The sequence below is a fragment of the Pollicipes pollicipes genome, unplaced genomic scaffold (genome assembly GCF_011947565.3).
Source record: "Pollicipes pollicipes isolate AB1234 unplaced genomic scaffold, Ppol_2.1 Scaffold_7231;HRSCAF=8579_pilon_pilon_pilon, whole genome shotgun sequence".
Taxonomy (NCBI): Eukaryota; Metazoa; Arthropoda; class Thecostraca; order Pollicipedomorpha; family Pollicipedidae; genus Pollicipes; species Pollicipes pollicipes.
This window is the reverse complement of record NW_023597034.1, coordinates 22,555,472-22,579,058: the sequence shown is the minus strand read 5'-3', so window position 1 is coordinate 22,579,058 and position 23,587 is coordinate 22,555,472. Positions and strand designations below refer to the sequence as shown.

At 52.6% G+C, this 23,587-nt stretch overlaps 1 protein-coding gene across 1 annotated transcript in view; it reads left to right on the top strand.

Annotated features, from left to right (window-relative positions):
• Positions 1 to 5,977: 5,977 nt before the first annotated feature.
• The window catches only part of LOC119110493 (solute carrier family 23 member 2), a 37,953-nt gene continuing 20,343 nt past the window's right edge, over positions 5,978 to 23,587 (top strand). Inside the window, exons 1-2 of the mRNA XM_037234338.1 lie at positions 5,978 to 6,127; positions 21,945 to 21,997. Of these exons, the coding sequence (XP_037090233.1) occupies positions 21,977 to 21,997 (21 nt within the window). The 5' untranslated portion in view covers positions 5,978 to 6,127; positions 21,945 to 21,976. The remainder of the gene's footprint in view (positions 6,128 to 21,944; positions 21,998 to 23,587) is intronic.

Sequence of the window (23,587 nt, the reverse complement as noted above, 5' to 3'; positions counted from 1 at the left end):
GGCTGGGCGCGGCGCACGGGCCGCGGCTGCGTATCCATGTCAGTGTTGTCTTTGGCTGGAACGTTAGTCTATCTGTCAGCTCGTCCACTTCTCTGTTTCCCATTTCCTTTATTTTTTCCGATGATTAGGAACGGCAGAACTCTTAGTTAAGCCCCGTCTAGCACGCGTGCGCGGATTTTGCTTACAATTACGCTTTTTCCATCTTTTGTTTGCTGCTTGATCCAGCTCGCAAGGCTTCAGCCAGACTAACTCAGACAGACTCCCTTTGTCGATTCGCATCCGGCTGCTCCCTTAACGAGGGACGAGGAGCGCAGTAACGGTAGCGGCCGCGGAGGTGATAAGCGCGGAACGCACCCCGAGCAGTGCGGCTCGGCTATGGTCGGGACTGAGAGGGAGACGGACGACCGCAGTGCTGCTTTCACGCGGATGAAAATGTTTGATGGGCAGTGAGACTCGAAACACAGTTTCGTTCTTTTTTTCTTAGGGCTAGGAGGTGTAAATAAGGAATGGGGTGTAGCCATGAGTACTGCACACCATATTATTCAGGGGAAACATCTACCTGGAAAACGCTGCTTCCCGTCACATTCATAAGACCCGAACAAGGCAAGCAGCCGTCGCTTAATATCCAGGTCCTCCGACCGACCACGAGACCATGGGTGAAGTTGAAAGGATATTAAGCGACGGATATTAACAACCGACCGACCAGCCGACCGCTCCCCCATTATTATGAAAAACGGCGAATCATGGAAAAGATTAACATTTGCAATAAGATGGAGTATCCGAATACTTTCCTGGCTTGCAAGTGCTGTTGGATGCAAATATGTAGGTTGGTTCGTAATAATTCATGGTGCGGTTAAATTGCAAGGAACGACCTAATCAGACAGCCGTTGTCAGCTGAGACTAAGGGAGGGGGGGGGGGGGGTACATGCTTACTACATCCAGCAGAGGCAGTGCCCAATCCAATCTTTGCAAGAGCCGATTAGCCAATCGCACGATCCAACCACCAATGCCATGGACAGACAAAGACTTTCCACATGCTGGAAATCCTTGTAAGTGATCGGTGACTGAGTTGAGCCGCCCACAGCGGGCTTCTGACACTGAAGCTATCGACAGGTTCGAGCATGGCTTTTTCGGGCCCAGTGTTTCTTGAACACCGAACAGCTAAAAAACTGCGTGTGATCAGTTGCATGCAACCGCCAGGAACTCCAACCCAGATTGAAAAATGTAGTGGTGAGCGATGAGCTCGGCGTGCTGACCACCCACCTGATCAGGCGACCCGCCTGACCAGCGGGCCGCCCAGTCAGCCGGCCTGTTGACCGGCACCTCCGCTCCTCTGAATGGGTGCGAAACGCTCACTCCCCACCCCCGATATCCCTGTGGGCGACCGGTCACTCGTAATTACCGGGGGATCTCCAAATGCGACCAATGATCCATCAATCAATGAAAGGGGAATATAGGACTCACTCCATACCCTCAGAGCACAAACTTCTGACAGGGAACACATCAGCTGCCTCAAGCGGCCGCGACAGCGAATCGGCTAAATAGTTCTGGCGTGCGCGATCACTCGGAACCCTCGATATTGTGTCTCGGGTACGTTTAATTTGCTTGGCGGGCCCTGCACTCTTGTCGGGGGCCCCCATCTGTCGACCCGCCCGGGCGGACTCGGTGGTTCGGGGACACGTCACATGGGGTATTTGGTACTTCCTATCTGAATGTCCTTGTGATCTCTGTGTGGATGACCCTACGCTCTTGCAGGGGACTCTATTTATTAACCTGTTTGATCACGCCTGATCGCTCGGGGGCCCTTCACATCGCGCCTTGGGTACTTTTAATTTGTTTTACACGCGCTCGGGTGGGAGGTCAATTTGCCCCCCCCCCGATATTTTTTCTGGGGTGGTCCGAACGGCGAGGCGTAGCCACACTACATTTTGCCTATCTGCAGACAACTGAACTGCAGATCGTTTGGTATAAACAACTTAAAGATACCTTGTCAGGGTCTTAACCTACGGCAAGTCAGAGTCGGGCCATGGATTCCGCGAAGTCATTTTTGGGGGAATCGCTCAATCTGATGCAACAACGGAGTGTAACACAAAGTAACACATTTCTGAGGTACTTTCTGAGTCAACGCGACACCTGAATAAATGAACTCCATGGACCTAGTGTCAGGTATGAGGGCCAGACCAAGGCCAAAGCCAGCATGCTTTATTATTTAAAGGCTTGCTGTTTAGGATGGTCTCCGGCGCTCATTTCGGATTTATCGATAACTTGAACCGCATCATAGCCTTCCATGAGCTTTTTATAGACCAGGAAAGTGTCACTAACCTAAAATGGCCCAGATCAACATTTCGTTTTTAGGAACATATTGCCTAGAGTAGTCTTTGTCGCTTATCCAAAGGCAAAACTCAAACCAGTCTTGTATGATTGACCACTCTGACCTTCAAAATGGCAGACAATGTCACTGACCGTAAACGAGCATGTGACCTTTTGCTTAGAACAGGTACCTAAGTTCTGGGGAGCCCTTTGGAGACCAATCTGGAGTTTGACCTTGTCTGACCTTATTTGACCCAAATGACATAACCTAAGAACCTCAAACTTTGATCTAAGTGAATTCACCTACAGCCTAACACACTGTGTATTTGTTGTCTTTAACTGTTAGTTCCCGATATCTCAGGAGGTCAAATGAATCCCCACCCGAGCGAATGGCATCCAACCGGCTATCCGGGTGCATGTTAAAAATGATCGCTAAGCGAAATAATTAAAACGGTTGGCATCGTTTGCCACCGTCAAACGAATGCTTTCTCTTAAGTTGTTTTATCTTCTGAATTAATCGCATTCACCTGCCATCCAAACGCATAAGGAATTAACAACGCCGTCTTTTTCGTGCACAATTTGACAGGATGACTGTCAGAAACCTGTTCCCAAAAGAGCTGGTAGTCTTTGCACAGTTCTTTCACGGTGTTATCTGCCATAGTCATTGCTGATCTCCGTAGCAACAGGATGGGGAGGGGCAACAACAAAGCAAATCGCCGCTGAGCATTACATGATAATTATTTTTCTCAAATCTGTGCGGATTTAGACGTGGTAATGACAATCCTTCTCAGCGTGGCACTTACCTACGGCTGGTATTTACCTCAGACTTCACTTAAAACTATTTACACCCATGCGTGTAGCAGAGCATATCCGCAAAATGTCATTTGCTCACGCATCATGCACCACGCCAAAAGATTTTGCACCAGGCTGGCGTCGCACGCTTACAATTATATGGGTACCAACTCGCAGCATTCCGGTTGTGGTGCATAGGCAGATGCTCCAAAATAAGCAGGTACGTGATGCCACCACTCACTGGCTAGCACTTGTTCATGCAAGACCCTTTTGGCATTCATTTTCCAGTAAGCGAGCTTGATGCATACATAAATGGCTTATTATAGCCATAACTAATGATGTGCGTAATAACAGCTGAGTATCTGTGGTCTTGTGATATTTATACCATGACGCATATCAAACTGTCGCGCTCGATGCGACAAGGCTGAACATGTCCATAACACGTGTTGAATTCACCAACGCGATGTGTACCAATGCACTGTTAAGTGCATCTTCGAACAGCATTATCTACAAAAATACGCCGGTGGTAATGGCCTTATTCCTTGGAGAAAAAGAGCACGCGGGCCTGCACCACAAAAGTGGCCCCGGCCTGCGTGCAGCTGCTTGCGCTGGTGGTACACTCCCCTGCTGGATGCTGGGCCGGCCGGCCTGGTCGGTCCGGTTCCGTCCGGACCCGTCCGGGCTGCCGGCTCGGGTCACCTTGTCAGGGGCGTCGCCCTGGGGCTCAGCCCTGCGTGGCGCGCGGGGATTGGTGCGTGACCACGTGACCCGTGTCGGGGTCGGGTCGCCGGGCCGCGGGGAGGGGGGAGGGGAGGCGGACTGATGGGACGGAACAAAGCGAGTGCGGAGGTTCTCGACATGTCAGCGGCCAGTGGGGCAGAGGATTGTTGGATACACAAGTTGGATGCATTACGAGCCATGCCATCGCACAATCTCGGCTAGGCTTACACACACACACACACCACACACACACACACACACACCACACACACACACCACCACACACACACACACACACCACACACACACACGCACACACGCACGCACGCACGCACGCACGCACGCACGCAGCACGCACGCACGCACGCACGCACGCACGCACGCCGCACGCACGCACGCACGCACGCACGCACGCACGCACGCACGCACGCACGCACGCACGCACGCACGCACGCACGCACGCACGCGCACACACACACACACACACACACACACACACACACCACACACACACACACACACACACATATATATATATACATACATACATATATATATATATATATATATATATATATATATATATATATCAAAGCATCTATACCTCCATTCCCCTTTTCTTCGAATAATAAGGCTATTCCCCGTTTTTTCCGAGGAATAAGCCTATTACTACTGTCTTATTTACAAACGCGATGGTAAAGTGAAATCCCGGTTGTGCACATGACGTCATCCACCAAACTCCCCCACATTCTAGGAATCTGCCCATCCATTCGCCGCCACCAACGAGCCGGACCGTCCGCCCTAATCCGTGCTTCGGGTCAGGTATGTTCCACCCCCTCCTCAGTGGGTGCTTTTTTGTACTGATCGAGCGACTGAAAATAGCTTGTTCCGATAGCCAACACCGTGAACCTCGAGCGACTTAAAATACTTAATTGACAGCGAATCGGTTAACAGATGGTGCCCTCGACAAGAGCATAGGGCTCTCCATTCAAATACAAAGCAAGCAAGACCCAATATGGAGGGTCACAGAGCGATCAAGAGCACCCGGGCAGGTTAACAGATGCGGTCCCCGATAGGAGGGTAGGACCATCAAAGGAAATGGGAAGTACCCAAGATCGAGTGTGGTGGGCTCCGAACGATCGAGTGTGCCCGAGAAGGTTAACGAATGGGGCCCTCAATACAATCGTAGGGCCCTGCTAGCAAATTAAAAGTACCCAAGACGCAGTATACAGGGCTCGACTGATCGTGTGCCCCAGGACATATTTTAACTATATTCATAACTATACTAACTTTAACAAAATTCATAGCTATATTTAACTAGTAACTATTGGCAAACGACCGCTCTAGACAACACGTTTTCTCTATTTAGTAAATATGCTCCTCAGTACGTCATTGTCTGATTACGTCATCTTGCCTTCCACAACATTGATTGAGAGTCAATTGACGGTCGTTATATCTGGAAATCATGCTCACGAGCGCTACATATGAATCATTCGACAATTACATTTGTTAGCCTTGATCACCGAATGGCCAATGAAATGGCAAGATTTGAATGAAGTTATTATGACGTCATGGATGCCTGAGTGATACTGGAAAAGTCCCCTCCCCCTGCGAAATTGGCTGCACATTTTCGCTGGCATGTAGCTCAGAAACTAAAGGGGCTTAGGTCTTAATAAGGGTAGTGCTGTGAACTGCACCGAATTATCTTCGAGATGGCTTTTTTAGTGCAAAGTCCCATACCAATGTGAACACTTTCTTGAAAATTGTTGAAAAGTTCATGTGAGCCTGCGATGCTATAACGCTTACTAAAAACGTTGGAAAGTGTCACTTTTTTGCTGAGAGTGCTCTCAAAAACGTATCGCATGACTCGGGATGATGCACCGTGCAACAGTCACATCAGCCTGTATTTATATCTCGTTTTCGCATGAGAGGCGAGAGCATGTTGAACGTCTCAAGGATCGTGTTTGCGAATAAAATGCCTCATATGAGGCCTGACCGTGTCTGCAAGCGACCTCGCGCCTCACGGAAACACCGACCCAATCCAGCGGAGCGGTGTGTGGACTGCGGCTTTGGTCCCTGTGATCGGCCGCGGCGGGTGAGGCGGGGAGCGAGTGCCGCCGAGCGTTCCGGCCAGTGAGTCTACGTTTGGGCGGTGGGAGGGCGGAGGCGCGCGCGGCGGTTGCTGACGCCGGCTTTGCTGTGAACTGTGGATCCGCGTCCTGGAAGCTGAGGAAGCTGCGATCACCTGGCTAGAATTCGGCGTCTGACGCTGGTCGACTTGAGCTGGCCACGCCTTTCCCGTCAGGTGAGGGACGGTGGGTGCGCCACCGGCTCCTGTTCTGCATAGCAAGTCCATGGAGACCACGTGACCCACATTCTTTCCGTCCAGACCCCGGGAATGGAAAACGAACCTCTGACGCGAGGAGGACGCTGCGTTGAGCACACATCGGTATGAACGTGCCGGTTTCAAAATATGAAAATTGTTCTCTGTGTGCAACGTGAGGAAGAAGCAAGCCGTGCCCGAAACTTCGGCGGCATTGCGTGCCACACTCGCCACAACTAAGCGAGGGATACTGCTGGCGGATTTAAGCCGGATCTTTGTCACGTCACATGCAATCTTACCTTGGAACGCACCCAATGCCCAGGTCCGTTGCTGCTCACCACCACACGTTTAACCTACCGTCCATCAACGACGCCCCCGTGCTCAGACGCCGGACTCCGAGCCCGCTACTCAAAACAACCGCCTCTCCTGGCGGGGCGGATAGGCAGAGTGAACGGAGAGAACAGAGGGCACCTCATATAGGTCACGATTCAACGCGTGTGGATTGCACGCTGAAATCATTGTAACACAACACAAATTTATATGAAAATGCGCTGATGTCACACAAGCACACGCATGTAAACCTAACGTGAATCGGTCATGCATTGCGTAGAAAATAAGTTTTAACTCTTTTTTATGCCACCTTTATTAAACTTCCATTTGAAGGTATGCAAATGAAGGTTGTATGGTAGGTATAACAGTGCCGGAAACACCATCCTAAACAATTGCTTGCGCAGGCGAAAATCCACGGTTGCTCAAGTCCCCGGCTCTTGGGGAGGATTTGGCACTGGAGAGAAGGCATTATTCTCCACCAAGAAATCCAAGGCGGTTGCTGGGTGAAACTAAGCAAAAGGAGCACTAAATTTGCGCACGCAGTTTTTCCTGTCGATATTGAGAGCGTCATCACCAAATTCTGGTCCGAGTGTGAAGCTACGCCAGAGTTTTTTTGTTCTTCGTAGGCCGGAACTTTTCGCTTTGCACTAAAGTCATTATTTTCTTTTGTGAGATTTAGGTTACATTTAAGATGGGTTTTCGCCAACGGATAATCTCTACAAAATTATCGAGGTTCTAGAAAAGCAATATAAAAACGGTAACTATCTGACGGCGGCCCTGTCGCTGGAGACTGCTTCTGTGCGCGCCTTTTCTGTGGCCGTACGTTTTTGTTTCTGTTTTTTAGAAGAGCCGGGTGCGGGGCCTGCGTTGGGCGGTATTAGTGGGACTGGTTGATGATATCAAAGAGCTACGATAAATGCAGCTCATATAAGTCATATAAATACAGCTCTGCGTTATGCGCTAAAAAAGTATTGTATCAGACTCAACATTGGTGAGTAGGTGAAGCGGAGCTAGCAAGTAGAGCTGGCTTGCTCTACGAGGTAATTCCTCCGCCTCCGCTGTATTGACCTCAGAGCCCCGATCACGCGGCAGTTTGACGTCCCAGCTGGTGCAGTTTTGTACAGAAGTTTTGGGGGGAAGGGCTAAGCGGAGAAAATCGGTGTCTTAATAAATAGCGCGAACCATGCTCTCCCTGAATTTGACCGAATTGCTTTTCAAAGTTATGGAGAGGAGCCATAGAGCCCCATTCAGCAGAATAGGAAACACACTCCTGGTCCCAAATTAGATACATCTAGGTCGGAAGTCGCCTAGGTGGGTACCCAGCATCTGTCCCTAAGACGGTATATATATATATATATATATATATATATATATATATATATATGTGTGTGTGTGTGTGTGTGTGTGTGTGTGTGTGTGTGTGTGTGTGTGTGTGGTGTGTGTGTGTGTGTGTGTGTGTGTGTGTGTGTGTGTGTGTGTGTGTGCGTGCGTGCGTGCGTGCGTGCGTGCGTGCGTGCGTGTGTGCGTGCGTGTGTGTGTGTGTGTGTGTGTGTGTGTGTGTGTGTGTGTGTGTGTGTGTGTGTGTGTGTGTGTGTGTGTGTGTGTGTGTGTGTGTGTGTGTGTGTGTGTGTGTGTGTGTGTGTGTGTGTGTAAGTATGTATGTCTGTATTATAGTGGCTTGCATGTAATTCCAATAGTACATTTATCTTAAGGCGATCTGGGGGATTATGAAACAGGTGCCCAACATTTTAAGCATGGATTTCCATCATTCTTAACTGAGACTCACACATTTTTAAAAAAATTTCCAATGTAGGCAACTTTCTATCGCGTTCAAAGCCTCAAGAAGAACAAAAGGTTTGGGCATGCACTTGGGAAGGAAGCACTTACTAAGGACGCTAGAAAGTTGAAGATTTACAAGCAGCCAATTTTTAACGGCCTTTGGCAATCACTGAGACCAGCAAGTACATGACGCTTACTGTCAACTACTGCTAAAGTATGTCACACAGTACCAGCTGTGTACACAGTGCAAATTCACCTTGGCTATTTGGTTCTCACTGCCAGCCGTGATTTTATAACTTTTGTTTCACCCCAAGAGCCAAAACCAAATTTCCGACACCGGTGTGGCGTGCGTTAGTTTAAGCAGCTTGCCCCGGTGGTGCCCGCCTGACCTTCAGTTTTTAGGTCATTTAGGACACCAACGATCTGTCGTGGACGCTGTCGAGATAAGGGCCATTTGGCGTCGGGCCGACTTCTCCACACCACCGCGGAGGCAACACCCACGAAGCCTGTGTGAAAGCTTGCAGTACGCAGTCGGACGGAGGCGTGACAAGGATGAACTTAGCGAAACTGAAGCGATAGATCTGATGAGAGTGATAGTGTGAGGGGATTGGTGCATCAAGCATATCAACCACTGCACGTGCACCTGGCACTATCGATGCGTACCCATGGTCTGAGAGCGGCTCTGGATAAAAGGGGTTTGTTTGATTTCGCGGACGGGGTCATTTAAACCTCGTTTCGAAAGGAGATTTGGGGAGGGGAGGCGCTCAAACCCTTCTCACCGCTCACCAATCAAAAATAGTACGGTGGTTGGTGGTTGAAAATGTCTTGATATTATTTGAACGTCATTCCTCTTTCAAAAGCAATCACTGGTTCCGTCCCTGATCATTTTGGTTGCGGATATTTCTAGTTTCAAAAGGTTGTATGTAAATGCCTGTGTGATACAGGTATTGAAAGTGAGGAGCAAGACTCAGGCTGTGTTGTTGTGTATTGCATTTCTGAGTAAAACTTAGAGTTGGTCTAGTATTTTCTGAGAGTTCAAACTACATCACATGACTAGGTGATTTTCAGTTGCAGTCTTTAGAAGAGATGATGTCAGAATTAGCTTTGGCTTAAACAGGTAAGCCGAAATTGAAGAAAGGTTTTGTCAATTAACGAGGGATCTCTCCATTGTCTACCAGATCATGTTGTTATTTGGAATATGGGAACTGCATACAAATTGCCACCGCTTCTCTTGTCCCGCCTTAAACCAAACATATCGAAACAAGCAACTCTCAGACTGTTGCCGGCATCCTTCACGGGGTTGGCATCATGCGAAATTATTCTTAGTAGCTCATTCAAAGTAATCCTAAACTTGCAGCGGTTCGAGGACATGAGAATGCGCAATTTCGACAGAGCTCCAACCATCCATTGGGCCTGGTCACCACTAGACCTGATGACAATGTCACAGAGCGTTGCAGACGAACACTCCCGCAATCTGTCAGCGGTAGCGAAGATCGGCTACAGAATCTGAGCTGTGCATCTGATTTGACCGGCGCTCAGCTTATGAGCGCCGGTGCGACTGCAGAGCGACGCATTCTGTCAAACGGCAATGATCATACCTACTGAAAGGTGCTGCGAATTTTTTCCCAGGTTGGAGGGTCGACAGCCCTTTGTAATGGTAGCTTTAGGTCAACGTCCATAGCACCAATGCTGCGTCTCCTGAAAATCGGGGGCTGAGACCCCCGCACCTTGCCTCCTCCCCTAGTTCCTGAGCTCCCGTCGACTGATGCAGTCAACAATGTAAGACTTCTCTTACTCTTACTTCTCAACTTATTGCCTGATCCCTGGGCATGCTGACCCACACAGCTCAGCGTAATGTAAGCGTCCGCGTGAAGCGTTGGGAAGCGTTCGCATGAAATGCTTGATAGAACAAGACCACAAGTTGTGTGAAGGGCGCTTATTGAAAGGGGGCTCACCAAATTGATGGTGGTGCTGTATAACTGACTTCAGCTAACTCCAGCCAGCTGACTGGAGTCTGCCTCTCGATGCCGGTGTAACTCGAGCCCGCCTCTCGATGCCGGCCTGGTTCGAGCCCGCCTCTCGATGCCGGCCTGACTCGAGCCCGGCTCTCGATACCGGCCTGACTCGAGCCCGCCACTCGATGCCGGTATAACTCGAGCCCGCCTCACTCAAGTCCGCCTCTCGATACCGGTGTAACTCGAGCCCGCCTCTCGATGCCGGCCTGGTCCGAGCCCGCCTCTCGATGCCGGCCTGACTCTAGCCCGCCTTTCTACGGTCTACGCTTCAACTAGAGCAGCTTTTGCCGCACACCAATTGCACTCGGTGCTCTGCGTTTAAGAAAAAAGGCGTGTTTGCTAAACGGCCAAAACTGGCTTTCCGCGCCAGCAATCCCGCCGCACCGTGGAAGCCGCAACGACTCCTCATTGCAAGCAAAACGCGGGCTCAGGAGGCTCAGGTACATCGGCGTTGTGTGGAATTGTGGACTGCGCAGTCTCGTGGTACACACGCTGAGCTATTGCCCGGACCTCCGACACTCACGCGTCTATCCAGGGTCTTGGTCTCTATCGAGCGCCAGAAACAGAGGCCGCTCCACCGGGCCTGACGCCACCTCTGACAAAGAGCCATAACGTGCAGTAAAAACGAACACTGGATCGCGGCACGATTGATCCCACTGACCTTGGGCTATGGCTTGCACAAACCGATTTAGTGCACCCGGTTCTATCCACACAGCCTGCTGCATGCCACCCGATTGAACTTAACTAATTAATAAATTAAGGCTGTGTGCAAGGGACGCGCCAGCTCACTGAGGCTTAGTTGATTAATGCAATCACTGAAATTCTTCCAGATAAACCAACCACTCGCGCCTACCCACAATGGAAAACCCAAGGACGCCCCCCCCCCCCCCCCCCCCAACAGTCCAGAACTACGTGATATGTCCGTCAGACAACCCGCGCCAGTCCAGAACTACGCGATATCTCCGTCAGACAACCCGCGCCAGTCAAAAACTATGCGATATCTCCGTCAGACGACCTGCACCAGTCCAGAACTACGCGATATCTCCGTCAGACGACCCGCGCGAGGCCGAAGTCAGGCACTATTCTAGAACATTTCAGCAACGCGTCACGTCATTGCTCGGCCGACAACCTTGCCATGCGGCCCCACCAGTCATATCGGGCGGTATCGCCAATCATCCGCCTCAATGCATCGCTGTTGGAGCTGACAGGTACCACGACAAACAGTGGAGGAACGCAAACAAGGATCCGCTGGTCGACAACTACCGGCGTGACGGCGCCAAACTGCTGCCAATCCCTTCACCGCTCCTCACACGCACTTTTGTTTGTCTGCGTGAGCGCATTTGGTTGTGTCATCTGATGGGGAACGCAAAGAGCTCACGATACTTTGGGGAGAAATTGCATGTTATCAAACCTATCGAAATGGTCCTTCGTATAGCAAAAACCCAGCCGGCGATGGCCGATATACACTCTCTCTTCAGTTCTGGCGTCTGGTGGCGTAAATTACAGCTACTTTATTTGCCATTCGATTATGGCATGTAACATATGTTTTGTGATCGACTCGACGGGACAAATCTATAACTGGTATATGATGCAAAGCGGACACATGTTGATAAAATGGTTCAACAGAAGCGGCAATATACATCATTTTAGCAAACACTGGTTACCGTGCGAAACAGCTTCAAGCGATGAATCTGATGCACACATTTCGCTCACCACGCCCACATACACCTAGTCCAACGTAAATCGCATCACTGGCGGTCATCAGTTCCACAACACTGTAAAGCAACCTGATTCCGTGCCCACAACATGAGGCGGGTGTGCCAAAATTGGTGTGGCAGGTACGCGGACCTGGAAAATAAGATTCACTGCTGCACATGGTCGCTCCTCCCCTAAGCATCCGTTTGTACCCACCCGACTGCTCTACCGAAATGCGAAATTCTGCGGTCTTGCATGCGTCGGCATGAGCCTCCTGTGTTGCAGGCGTGCACACATAGCTTCGTGTCGCTTCGCGTTGCCGATCACAAAACCTGAGGCGTCTGTCATCACTGGAGCCGCCCTCTCCATGGCCTGAGCGTGGACAGGGAATCGTCTGATGCCTCTGATGAGGTGTGATCTGATAATGCTGGTTTCTTTGATGCCTCTGAGGTCCCGTCTTCTCAGATGTTTTGTCAGCAGCGGTTTCTGTCACCAGGTCGGCGTACCAGTCGAATGACTGCCGGTAATCGTTGGCAGCAAACTTCAAAGCTGGTGGAGTAAGCGGCTGACGTCTTCCGGCGACTCAACACGACATTTCTCTTTACGCTTTCCGTCTTTATGTCGTTTTGCTGCATGTGGAACCATGCTGGTACATGGTGCGCACCAGGTACTAAACCGCGTCCTGAAGCTGGTGCTGGGGTTTTCCATCGACAGGTGCATCCGCACCAAACATAAGCTGAGTGTGAGCCTTCGGCAAGGTCCATAACATGCTGTTGCAGGAAGGGATGACGCCACGGATGTTCAGTTAAGGGGCAGGGTTTTTCAGGGCCCTCCTGGACAAAACGCCACCTCACTGTGGGGCTCCTGGACGGTGTTGTATTCAAGGAGGAGAGGCACCGAAGGGGCATGAGTCTCCTTGTAACTTAAGAAATTATAATTGAGGCCCCCCAGTTATCCAGCTAGTGGTCTCGCTAACCTACAACAGGCCTCCTGTTCCAGAAATGGGCCTGCTGATGCATAGAGGGGCCCCCTATCCTAATCCAGAGCAGGATGCTTTCGGTTCGCGGCCTTTACATCTTTTCGACATTCACTGCTACACCCGCACTGGTTGCACCAATGCGACCGATGTCCGTTTGAAAAGCATTGTTCTCGGCCCTGAAATGCGAAGCGCTGCCGGCGCCGGCGGCGTGGGTTGGCCCGGCGACTCCGCCGAGAGATCTGGCTAACGGAGCGCGTAACCGGCTCCGGAGGGGGGAGTGGCCCTGCTCACCAGCAAACAAACGGCACGGGCATGGATGACCGGCTGCTAGCTAGACTCTGCTAACAATTAACCACACCGGGAAGCTGGCTCGAATGGACAACTTCTTTCGGCCTATTGAGCCGCGTGTGTATTTGACCAAAATGAACGTCCTACGCTAGCGATTGACACAATTTGCATTGCACATTAGGTGATGAATATATTCATTGTCACGAGACACGATCTCGACTACATCGAAATTGCATGCAGCCGCGTCGCACCTGCCGCAGTGGCTTCGGCTGCCGTCCCTATACGCGGCACGACGTCACGCGCTCAATGCTTTGCATCCATCCACTTTCAACAAGATGGCACCTGGTGGAAGGTCTTACACGCCGCCGTCGCCACGTCTGACGGAATCTTCGTGTACGGTATCAATTTAGGCGTCTTCAATGCAGCACATTGATTTAACAAAAGGTCTCGTATGGTGTGCATACGCCGTAAATACATTGCCTGCGCAGGCATGTGTAACAGCTTTTTCTGACGCTCGGTGATGGACGTCATAAAGCAGAGCTTCACTCACGTCATTTTTAGGGTGCGCCGTGTAAGCAACGACATGGAACAAGGTTTTCTTCAAACCAAGCGGTGCATGTACAAGAATCTAGTATTTAATAACAATCACTTTTTAGATCTGGCATTCATCAGCACTCGGCTACATACAAGACACATCTGCTGCTGGGTTACATCATCACTAGTCGCTTCCGGCGCCGCCTCTCGCCACATCGCGACAATGTTCTGGTGGAGAAGCGCTGGCAAAGGCGGCCGCTGGTGTGTACGCACTTGCTTGGCAGAGCACTCAGCCTCGTGACCCGAGCAGTCGGCCGCCCGACCCACCACATGTCATGGTGACATCAGATATTGCACACATACGCATGACATAGTATACACTGATTTTGATGTTGTCTTCGAAACTTGCTTCACGTTTCTGCTTGACATTGCTTTAATTGCGCGTACGAGTTTTTGCCCACACATCAGCGAAGTGCACACAGTGTCACACGCACGGTAGGACACACGCATGACATTTTTATGCAGCCCATCCCTAGCCCTCCCCCTTCCTAATCCCACCACGTCTGTGCAACTAGTGTTTACCACGAGCCGGGAAAGGGCAGATTACCCGCCCCACAAGCCGTCGTGATCTGGCCCATCAATACAGCCCAGAAAGGTGACTGGCAACACTAGGATCGTACTCGCATCGACAGTGACGGGGACCGACGGTGCTGCAGTCGACTCCACCGCCACTTGGACGTCACCTCTGCTTGGCATACGACCGCGCCCTCATACAGGCGCTGCCCGCGCCTCCTGAGCGCGCCCATGGCACCACCGGTAGGCGAGAGCGGGGTTCGTCCTGTCGGGGACGTGGCTTACGTCTCAATTGTCGGACGCGTACGTCTGCAGCTCGAGCAACTCGCCATGCCGTTGGACGGACCTCTGGACACCCTGTGGGTCTCAGCTATGTGGCGAGGCGGCCTGCCGACATCATGGGCGCCACCTACTGCCAACCCAATAGCTCTGTGGCCCCCAGCCTGGAGCGACTGCAGGATCAGCTTTGAGAGTCCGTCGGCACGGGCAAGCCCGTCTTCCTCCTCGGCGAGGTAAACTTTAATGCGTTGGACACCGGCTCGCCCCGCATACGCCGCCATTCAGACATCATCAGCGAGTTAAACATGGTGCAGCTGGTGGGTGATCCGACTCACCTTAACCCAACTCCATCAGCGCTGGACCACATTGTCACCAATCAGCGTGACTTTCGCCTGAGGTCAACATTTTGCCTGACGTCATCAGCGATCATCAGCCTATCGTCGTGAACGCACATCTGGGTCGTGTCTGGAGGAACCCACATAGGTGTACTCTGCGCAGCTGGAAACGCACAGACTGGAATGCCATCTGTCTCGATCTTCTGCCATCTGACTGGAGTCAGGTGGATGGCGCCACCGACGTCAGCGCGCGCCTGCGGCCCTCCACGACTGTGTGGAATGCTGTGAATGAACCGTCACTGCCCAGTCAGAAGAATACGCGTCTCCAAACCGCGCTGTCCCAGACTCTCCGATGACCCGGTCCTGCCAGAGCTCATGCCCAAGCAAGACAGCGCGCGCGGCACCGGGCTGTGTCTGCGCAAACCAGAGAGTGGGTCGACCTTACGCAGCTTCGTCATCAGGCTAAAAGCCGCCTTATTGCTACAACGCGCGAGTTCCTTTGCCGCAAGACGGCGTATGGTGGCTGCCGCAGCTCCTGGCCTGCTTTCGAGAGGTTCGCCAACGCAGCTTCGACGCCGGCCGAGGTCGCGTCTGCGTTGAGCCCCGGGGAGGCCGAATCGCGGCCAACCTGCGAAGCGCAATAAACGCCGGCTCCAAGAACCCCAGACCGCCCACCGTCTGCACCGCTGGCTTCTCGTTCCGACCTGCGACGCTACCAGATCTATCACGGTGTGTTCAGCGTATGAGGGCATCGGGGGCGGTGGGCCTGGATGAGGTCCCACTTCAGGCTGTGCGGGAATGTTTTTTCAGTCGTCGGTCCTGATTTTAAAAAACCCTCAACCTGCCTCTCGTGAATTAAGTTTTCCCAGATAGCTGAAAGACGGCACGTGTTGTACCAGTTTTCGAAGCCAGGCGTTCCGGCTGTACTGCCCAATAATAGTTCCATATCACTACTCAGTGTGCTCTCTAAAATCTTAGAAAAGGTAGCTTGCATACAACTAACGGAGCATTCGAATGCGACAGGGCTGCTGCATCCACCATCCCAGTATGCCTATAGGCCGTGCCACTCGACCAAGGATGCCGTGCTCGCCGCAGTCGAACACCTGGTCACCAACACCGACGACGGTCTTATATCGTCGGTAACGACAATCGATTTGTCAAAGCCGTTCGATGGCGTCGACCATGGCGCCCCTCACCTAGCTGTCTTGATATGGCGTTATCCACGTGGGATGGTTCAGGAGTTATTAAGTGGTCGAGAGCAGCCGGTGCGTGGAGGACGGCTCGTTCTCCCCATGTCATGCGGTGTACCTCAGGGCTCGATCATCGGTCCAATTTTGTTCATTTTGTTTAGCAACAATCTATACCGATACTTGACTCATGGCCACCTCATCTCCTACGCTGACAACACTACGCGCGTGGACTGCGCGCCCACTGAATGGCCGGGTCTCGCCGACCTCAAAACCAGGCTGGAACTTGCCATGCGTGAGCTTCAGATCTAGTTAAGTGCCCATTCTCTCGAAACGAACGAAACAAAAACTACCTTTATGTTCGCTGGGTCAAAACAAATTTCAAAAAGTCAGCTGACTTCGATTCGAAGGTAAACGGTTCGACTATGCATGCTCCAAGTAGCATTAAAATTATCGACGTCATAGCTGACTCCGGTCTGTCACGAGGTGCTCATGTCTCGAGCGTCGTGAAAAAAAAATACAGTGGCATCCTCGTTTCATTGCATAAATTCCGCCCTTACTTCACTTCAGAGCTCCTCAAAATCATCGTTCAGGCGTGGGTGTTCCCTTATATCGCGTACTGCGTGTGCGTGTGGGGATGGGACGGCTAAGAGTCAACAACACAACATTCCAAAAGTAATCAACTTTGCTGCAAGAGTAATTATCGGCTCCAAATAGCAGCATCATATAACTCTGCCCCTAAATTTCCTGAGATGGCCACGGTGGATCGAAGATTGAGGTTACGGTGGTGCACTGCGACGTGGTCAAGGTGTTTAAGGCGCTGAAGGAGGTAGGCGCGTCTCACGAGGTTTGCGCGCTTTTTGTGCCACGTGCCGCTGCTTCCACGCTTGAAACGCGCGCCTCCGAAAGAGGTGTCTGCATCTGCGCAGACACGTTTTAACCGCCACGCAGGGGGCGTTTTCGCATCGAGCCGCAGCTGCATCGAACCGCCTGCTATCGTGCGCCTGTCATGCCACGACAGTGAGCACGCCTGAGACCGCCATACGTGTTGTAACTTTTGACCAATGGTCACTGACCAGTGCCCATAGTGCACTGATCTGTTTAAGGTGCTTGACCGTTGCTTGTATGATTTTACTGTACCATTGCCCGTATCATTTTATGGTGTGCCTGTCGTGTGTGCCTAGGTAAACGGCACCTGTACGTAACATAAAAAAGACCTTGACCTGAATCCGTAAAAGCCACCATATGGATGGTTTGTAATATACTGATACTGATACCGTTCAGGGTCTAGCACCTTGGTCTTCGGTTCCTCCCGTTCCGTTTCCTCGGAGGATCTACCGACGCCAGCCGGAGACCCCTGCGTCGGCCTGCCTCTGTACCACACCCTGCGTCGGCCTGCCTCTGTACCACACCCTGTGTCGGCCTGCCTCTGTACCACACCCTGCGTCGGCCTGCCTCTGTACCACGCCCTGCGTCGGCCTGCCTCTGTACCACACCCTGCGTCGGCCTGCCTCTGTACCACACCCTGCGCCGGCCTGCCTCTGTACCACGCCCTGCGTCGGCCTGCCTCTGTACCACGCCCTGCGTCGGCCTGCCTCTGTACCACACCCTGCGTCGACCTGCCTCTGTACCACACCCTGCGTCGGCCTGCCTCTGTACCACACCCTGCGTCGGCCTGCCTCTGTACCACACCCTGCGTCGGCCTGCCTCTGTACCACACCCTGCGCCGGCGCCCTGCGTGGCCTGCCTCTGTACCACCGCCCTGCGTCGGCCTTGCTTGTACCACACCCTGCGTGACCTGCCTCTTGTAACACACCCTGCGTCAGGCCTGGACTCTGTACCACAACCTGCGTCGGCCTGCTCTGAACCAACACCCTTTGCGTCGGCCTGGCCTCTGTACCAACACCTGCCGCCGGCCTGCCCTCTTTACCACGCCCTGCGCTGCCTCATGCCCTCTTGTACTACACACGCGTCTGTCCTCATCTGTACTACACCGTGCGGCATGCCTCTGCCTCTGTACCACGCCCTGTGTTGGCCTGCCGGTACACACCCTGCGTCGGCCTGCCTCTGTACCACGCCCTGCGTCGGCCTGCCTCTGTACCACGGATCGCTCAGTGTCGCCCACAGTCGCCCTGGGCTCGCAGTTTTCCCGAGGGCCTTTGCTTTTGGTAGTGGCCCGGACTCGGAGTATTTTCTAGATTTCCGATTTAATTCGTCTACACGGATGTGAGCTGTGTAAAAGCACTGCACGCGCAGAACAAAGTGGGGATAGGTACCACTTGACGTGGTAATAACACAGTGCCCCCTACGCGCCAATGTGGTTTTCCTATGACATGCCGTTTGGTGCGGAAGTTCAGAATGGTGAAACTTGTTATATGTTGTGTCAAAATCTGCCATGACATTACGTTACCACCCTCGGGCAAGTCGCGCTGTAATTTCCACCACCAATGCCGCCGTTGCGCACCGCGTGAGAAAGCATGGCTGGCAGAAGGCGGCCCGCGACGCCGACCGGTGCGTGCCGGTCAGGTGCAATATGGTCAGGTCAGGTGCCCGTCTGATGCAATATATTGCACATGGCGCCAGAGCTGCTGACCATTGCGCAACAACTGGCCCAACTGGAGCAGCTCCTGTACCAGGCTGTGATCCACAATAAGGGGCGTCGAACGTTTAGACCCTGTTGCTTAGTGGCAGTCCAGTGACGCCTTTATGGATACGGCAAGCCGGCCTTGGGCGCTGTTGCGGATGTTCCTTACAAAGCATATGTCCAAACATAGAAACAGCACAGGTCCTTTGCTTTGTTTCCTGCCGGGTAGGAAAACCATCAAAACGGTTATTAAAACTTGTTGATAATGAAAAACCGTAACGTGATAACGTGATAAGGATGTGATAGGTGTGTGTGTGTGTGTGTGTGTGTGTGTGTGTGTGTGTGTGTGTGTGTGTGTGTGTGTGTGTGTGTGTGTGTGTGTGTGTGTGTGTGTGTGTGTGTGTGTGTGTGTGTGTGTGTGTGTGTGTACGCGCGCGCGTTCGTGCGCGCGTGCGCGTTCGTGCGTGCGTGGGTGCGTACGTACGTATGTACGTGCGTGCGTGCGTGCGTGCGTGCGTGCGTGCGTGCGCGCGCGCGGGCATGGGCTTAAAACATCATACAACTTATAAAAGCGTTTTTTCCCAAACTTAGGGAGGTGAGATTGCGGATTGCGGAGATTGCGCCCACGCCCACGCCCACGTCCACGCCCACGCCCACGCCCACGCCCACGCCCACGCCCACGCCCACACACACCCCCACGCCCACGTGTACGTGTGTGCGTGCGCGTGTGTACGTCTGCCACACTTGAAGCGCTGCCAGAACAGCCACATTGTGGAGATACAGGAAACATAGTTGAATGATTAAAATATCTTGCAACCGTGGCTATTTAACATCGAATTACGTATGAGAGAAGTAAACATGCAATCACCATACAGTGCATGTAGGTATCAAGTCGCAGACTCGCCATACTCTTCGGCAGCGAGCTAGCTCGGCGGTTTATCTGACGCTGAACGGCGCACATCCAACCGCAATCTCATTCCTTAAGTTCTGGGAAAAAGCGCTTTTATAAGCTTGACGCTCTGGCGGCTGTTCATGATTTTTGTGTTAGAGTGATCTGTTATTAGCGCAGACCTGGAATGCCACGTGGAGGTTGGCCGGTTGGTTTGTGTCTATTTATAGCTTGGAGGACAACTTGTTATGCTTGTTCTAGGAACGTTGCCTCGCACGCTCGTTGCTTGCAGAGCTCACAGTCCTGTGAAATGTCAAATGTCAAAGGCATAGAATGTCCTTTCTTAGAACACAGGCATACTGGGAAAAATGCAGAAAAGGGCGTACATACACATACGCGCGCGCGCACGCGCACGCGCACGCACACGCACACGCGCACGCACACGTACACGCACACGCGCACGCACACGTACACGTACCTGCACACGCATGCACGCATGGTCGCACGCGAATCCTTACTAGAAGACACACTGGCAATAAGACACATATCGCCGAACTGGCCGGGTACAGGCAATCGGGGCTTGCCGCTTCCCGTACCACCGCAAGAAACCTGTCCCGCGTTGACGCGGCCCGGGAGGCAGGACTCCGACGGGCTATCTCCGTACGCACCCCGTGCGGCTCTGGGAGGCTTTCGGTAGTGCCACGCGTGACACGGGCTGACACTGCATCGCAGTACAGCGCACGTTCCTTCAGAGATGTCAGTGAGCGAGGCGTGTGCAGAGCTCTATGCATTGTCACCAAGTCTCGTTCAGTTAAAAGCCGGTCAAATTGTTGGCATGTAAGCTCAGCTCGGATGAGCTTAAATGTCAACAACGGGAGAAACATGAACATTTGGGCGTGTATACTTTTTTAATGCGTTACAGCTGAGCATTGCGGCCGCTTCCCCACACAGTGAAGCAATGTTGTGAATAGGGAGGGTCAAAAGCTTTGATAAGTCTGTTTTAGCGTTCTCCGTTAGCCTCTGCGCCAATTTCGGGACGCGGCAGATGCGTGCATGACAGCGCTTGACTGCTGGCGCTGAGTGGCAGGCGCCTGCTCAGTTGGAGAAGAAGCTGGTTTCGACTCGTTGAATGAGATCATGAAACGCCGGATATTTTTCCATCTTCAGTCTTGCTTCATCATGAATCCTCGCGACACCCTGCTTGTGCGGGGCAGGCTGCATGCTTCAGCCACGAGTGGGCCGAGAGCCCCGTCCGCAGAGGGACGCGACCGGGTACCCAGCGCGCATGCGCGGTTCAAAGCTCGGAGGTTGGCCTCCCAGGCGCATGCAAGTAGCCCCCACCGTTAAGCACTTACCTTCATGCCATAGGTTGAAATTATCATTTCTAGTCAAAAGGGCTTAAATAAAAAACCTGGAATACCCATTGGATGTCGCGGGGGAGGCAAGCGAGGACACGGTACTAGGCCCTCTCTCGCTCTGCGACGCACACGATATTGTGCATGTGTGTCGCTGCACGGGTCCTTGTCGCGCTGAGCACGTGCCTCGTCTCGTCCGCACATTGTGACCCTGTCCCGTGTATTGTCCATCCACGGGAGCGGGCGACGTCTTGTCTTGATCTTGATCAGCGTCATGTGATGACTGATACAGGGTCATCACGCTGATGACCACGCTGCCCATTTATCACTCGCGGTAGCCAAGTCATAGACCAAACTTCAATCTGTCATTAAAATATCGCAACACATCGCGTCTGTGCTCAGTCAGCGAGTTGAACGCAGCCACTTCAGCGAGCCGTCGTGTGCCGCGGTTCAGCCGAGCCGAGCCTGAGGTGACTCTCGTATTTACCCTGGATGAGGTTCTCACGCTGGCAGGATCCAGCTGAGCCCGGTCCAGTCGGTCGATCGATCTGGTATTGTAGCATCTGTCTTATAGCATCATCTTGTAGCGTCGGATTTCCGGATTTTTTTAACCATATTTCTGCAAGATGTGACGATGTACATACATGCAACCAGACGGCGCTCGAGCACTGGCGTAAATGTGTGTTACATTTGTGTGTGCATACCCTGCAAGGGTATGCTAGTCTGCGCGTTAAAAAAAAATGCATCGGGTATGAACATAACACTATCTTAATGTGTTCGGTTTTGCACAAAGGTCGGCCGCCCGAGGGTGCATGTCTCGTACTTTTCGTTTCGGTCTCCTAGCCATTGACGGTGAGGCCGTGTTCGCAGTCATTTCCCGTTCACTCGTTGATGCGACTGATATTTGTCATGAACGGCATCATTGACAATATCCCGTGAGTTGGCGTTTGACAGTGAATTGGGTTCGTTCATTGCAGGGAGACGGCCAGTCCAGCGTGACACCCCAGCGATGGAGGTCACGGACCACGAGGTGCGTATGGCCGAGGCGAACCGGCCTCAACCGCCGGGTCGCCGCCGAGTGACGGCGTTACGGCGGAGCACGTGACTCCAGATAAAACGGACCAACTGGCATTTGGGGCACGGTTGGGTTGATAATGGGTGTGAGCGCTCTACGACCAGAGCGGCAGGATGGGGACGACACTTCATTAAGTCAATTTGGTACCTGTAAGGTAATTGTGAGTTCTGGAGGTTATTTTTTCATTCATCGCCATGTGTCTAAGATTGTTGCAGGTACGTTCGCGTACAAGGATGCCACTCCGACGGCGGGTATCTGTTGGGTCAGTAACGGGTCAGTAACGGGCTACTGTTGCCTGTCACTGTGTGCCAGTGACACGCTCTGGGTCGAGGGTTGGCTGGATTGCAGTGGGCATGAGCTGAGCGGGTTCGCTAATGACTGTGGCGCAGTCGGCCAGTCTCTCTTCGTCCGCCTTTTCATCACATTGCGGTGCCAAAGTGAATGTTTCCGTTCATCACGAATGAGGGCACAGATTGACCTCGTCTCAACCTCAACTAACCCAAAGTGGTAGAACGCCATCGGCCCAGCCCGACCAGCCGCGCTTGTAACAGGCTCATATCGTAGCTCCAGTCAGTGGTGGTCCCGCCATGCAGAAACTAGCAACGAGAAGCGTAATTCGCATAAGCTGTGTCCTAATGGTTTTAGGTCATTTGAGGACAAGCTAGTTGGCTAGTTCTGGTTTTCCTTAGATGTTTCCGCAACGCTTTCCTGCTTCCTGCGACGTTCCCGCAACGTTTTCCCACTTCCTGCGACGTTCGCTCAACGTTTTCCTGCTTCCTGCGACGTTCCCGCGCGTGAAAATGCTCATATGCATTGAGGAGGCTCAGGGGGTCATTAGGGGATGGGAGGGGGGGGGGGGGGGGGGCGCTCAGGCTCCTCAGAACGTATTTAGAGTGACTCCCCGCTCAGCTCTCATCTTCGTTTTTTCGCCGTTGATTCAAATCACAGAAAGGACAACTATGCGTAAGTCCGTTCACCTAGCCGTATCAATCTTATTCTACGGCGGGTGACGGCCTGTCTCGTGCGGGGGCACAAGACAGGCTGTGTCTCGACCGGCCGCGAAAGCAGGTTTGTGTCGGGCGCTGTGAGTTTGTCTTCCGGGACACGGCAGCATCGACCGGTCGTATGCAGGCCCGGGAGCGGCCAGGCGGCCAGGGACACGGTCGCGGCTCTGAACATTCACCGGATGGAGGTGTGACCTTGGGGCGAGCCGTCGCGCCGGGCGAGCGCGAGAGCGTTGCCAGCCAAGGTCGCGCGCCCGACCAGGCGTGACGTCATCTTGCCATGGCCACGCTCCGCGCGGCAGTTGATGTGCACCTGTCCATGGTCAAGCTGCCGATGGCAGAGCGCTGTTCATGCTGTGAGCGCTTTTGTTACCCTGGCCAACACGGCTGATGCGAAATAATGGTGCGTAGATGTTGAGAATCACCGAGCGTTAGGTTGGTCCGTTCACGTAAAGGAAATGTTCCACATTTTAAGATATTGAGGCAAGTATCAGATATGATGAAATAAGCTCAGTTCTAAACATGGGTATACTTTTAAGTG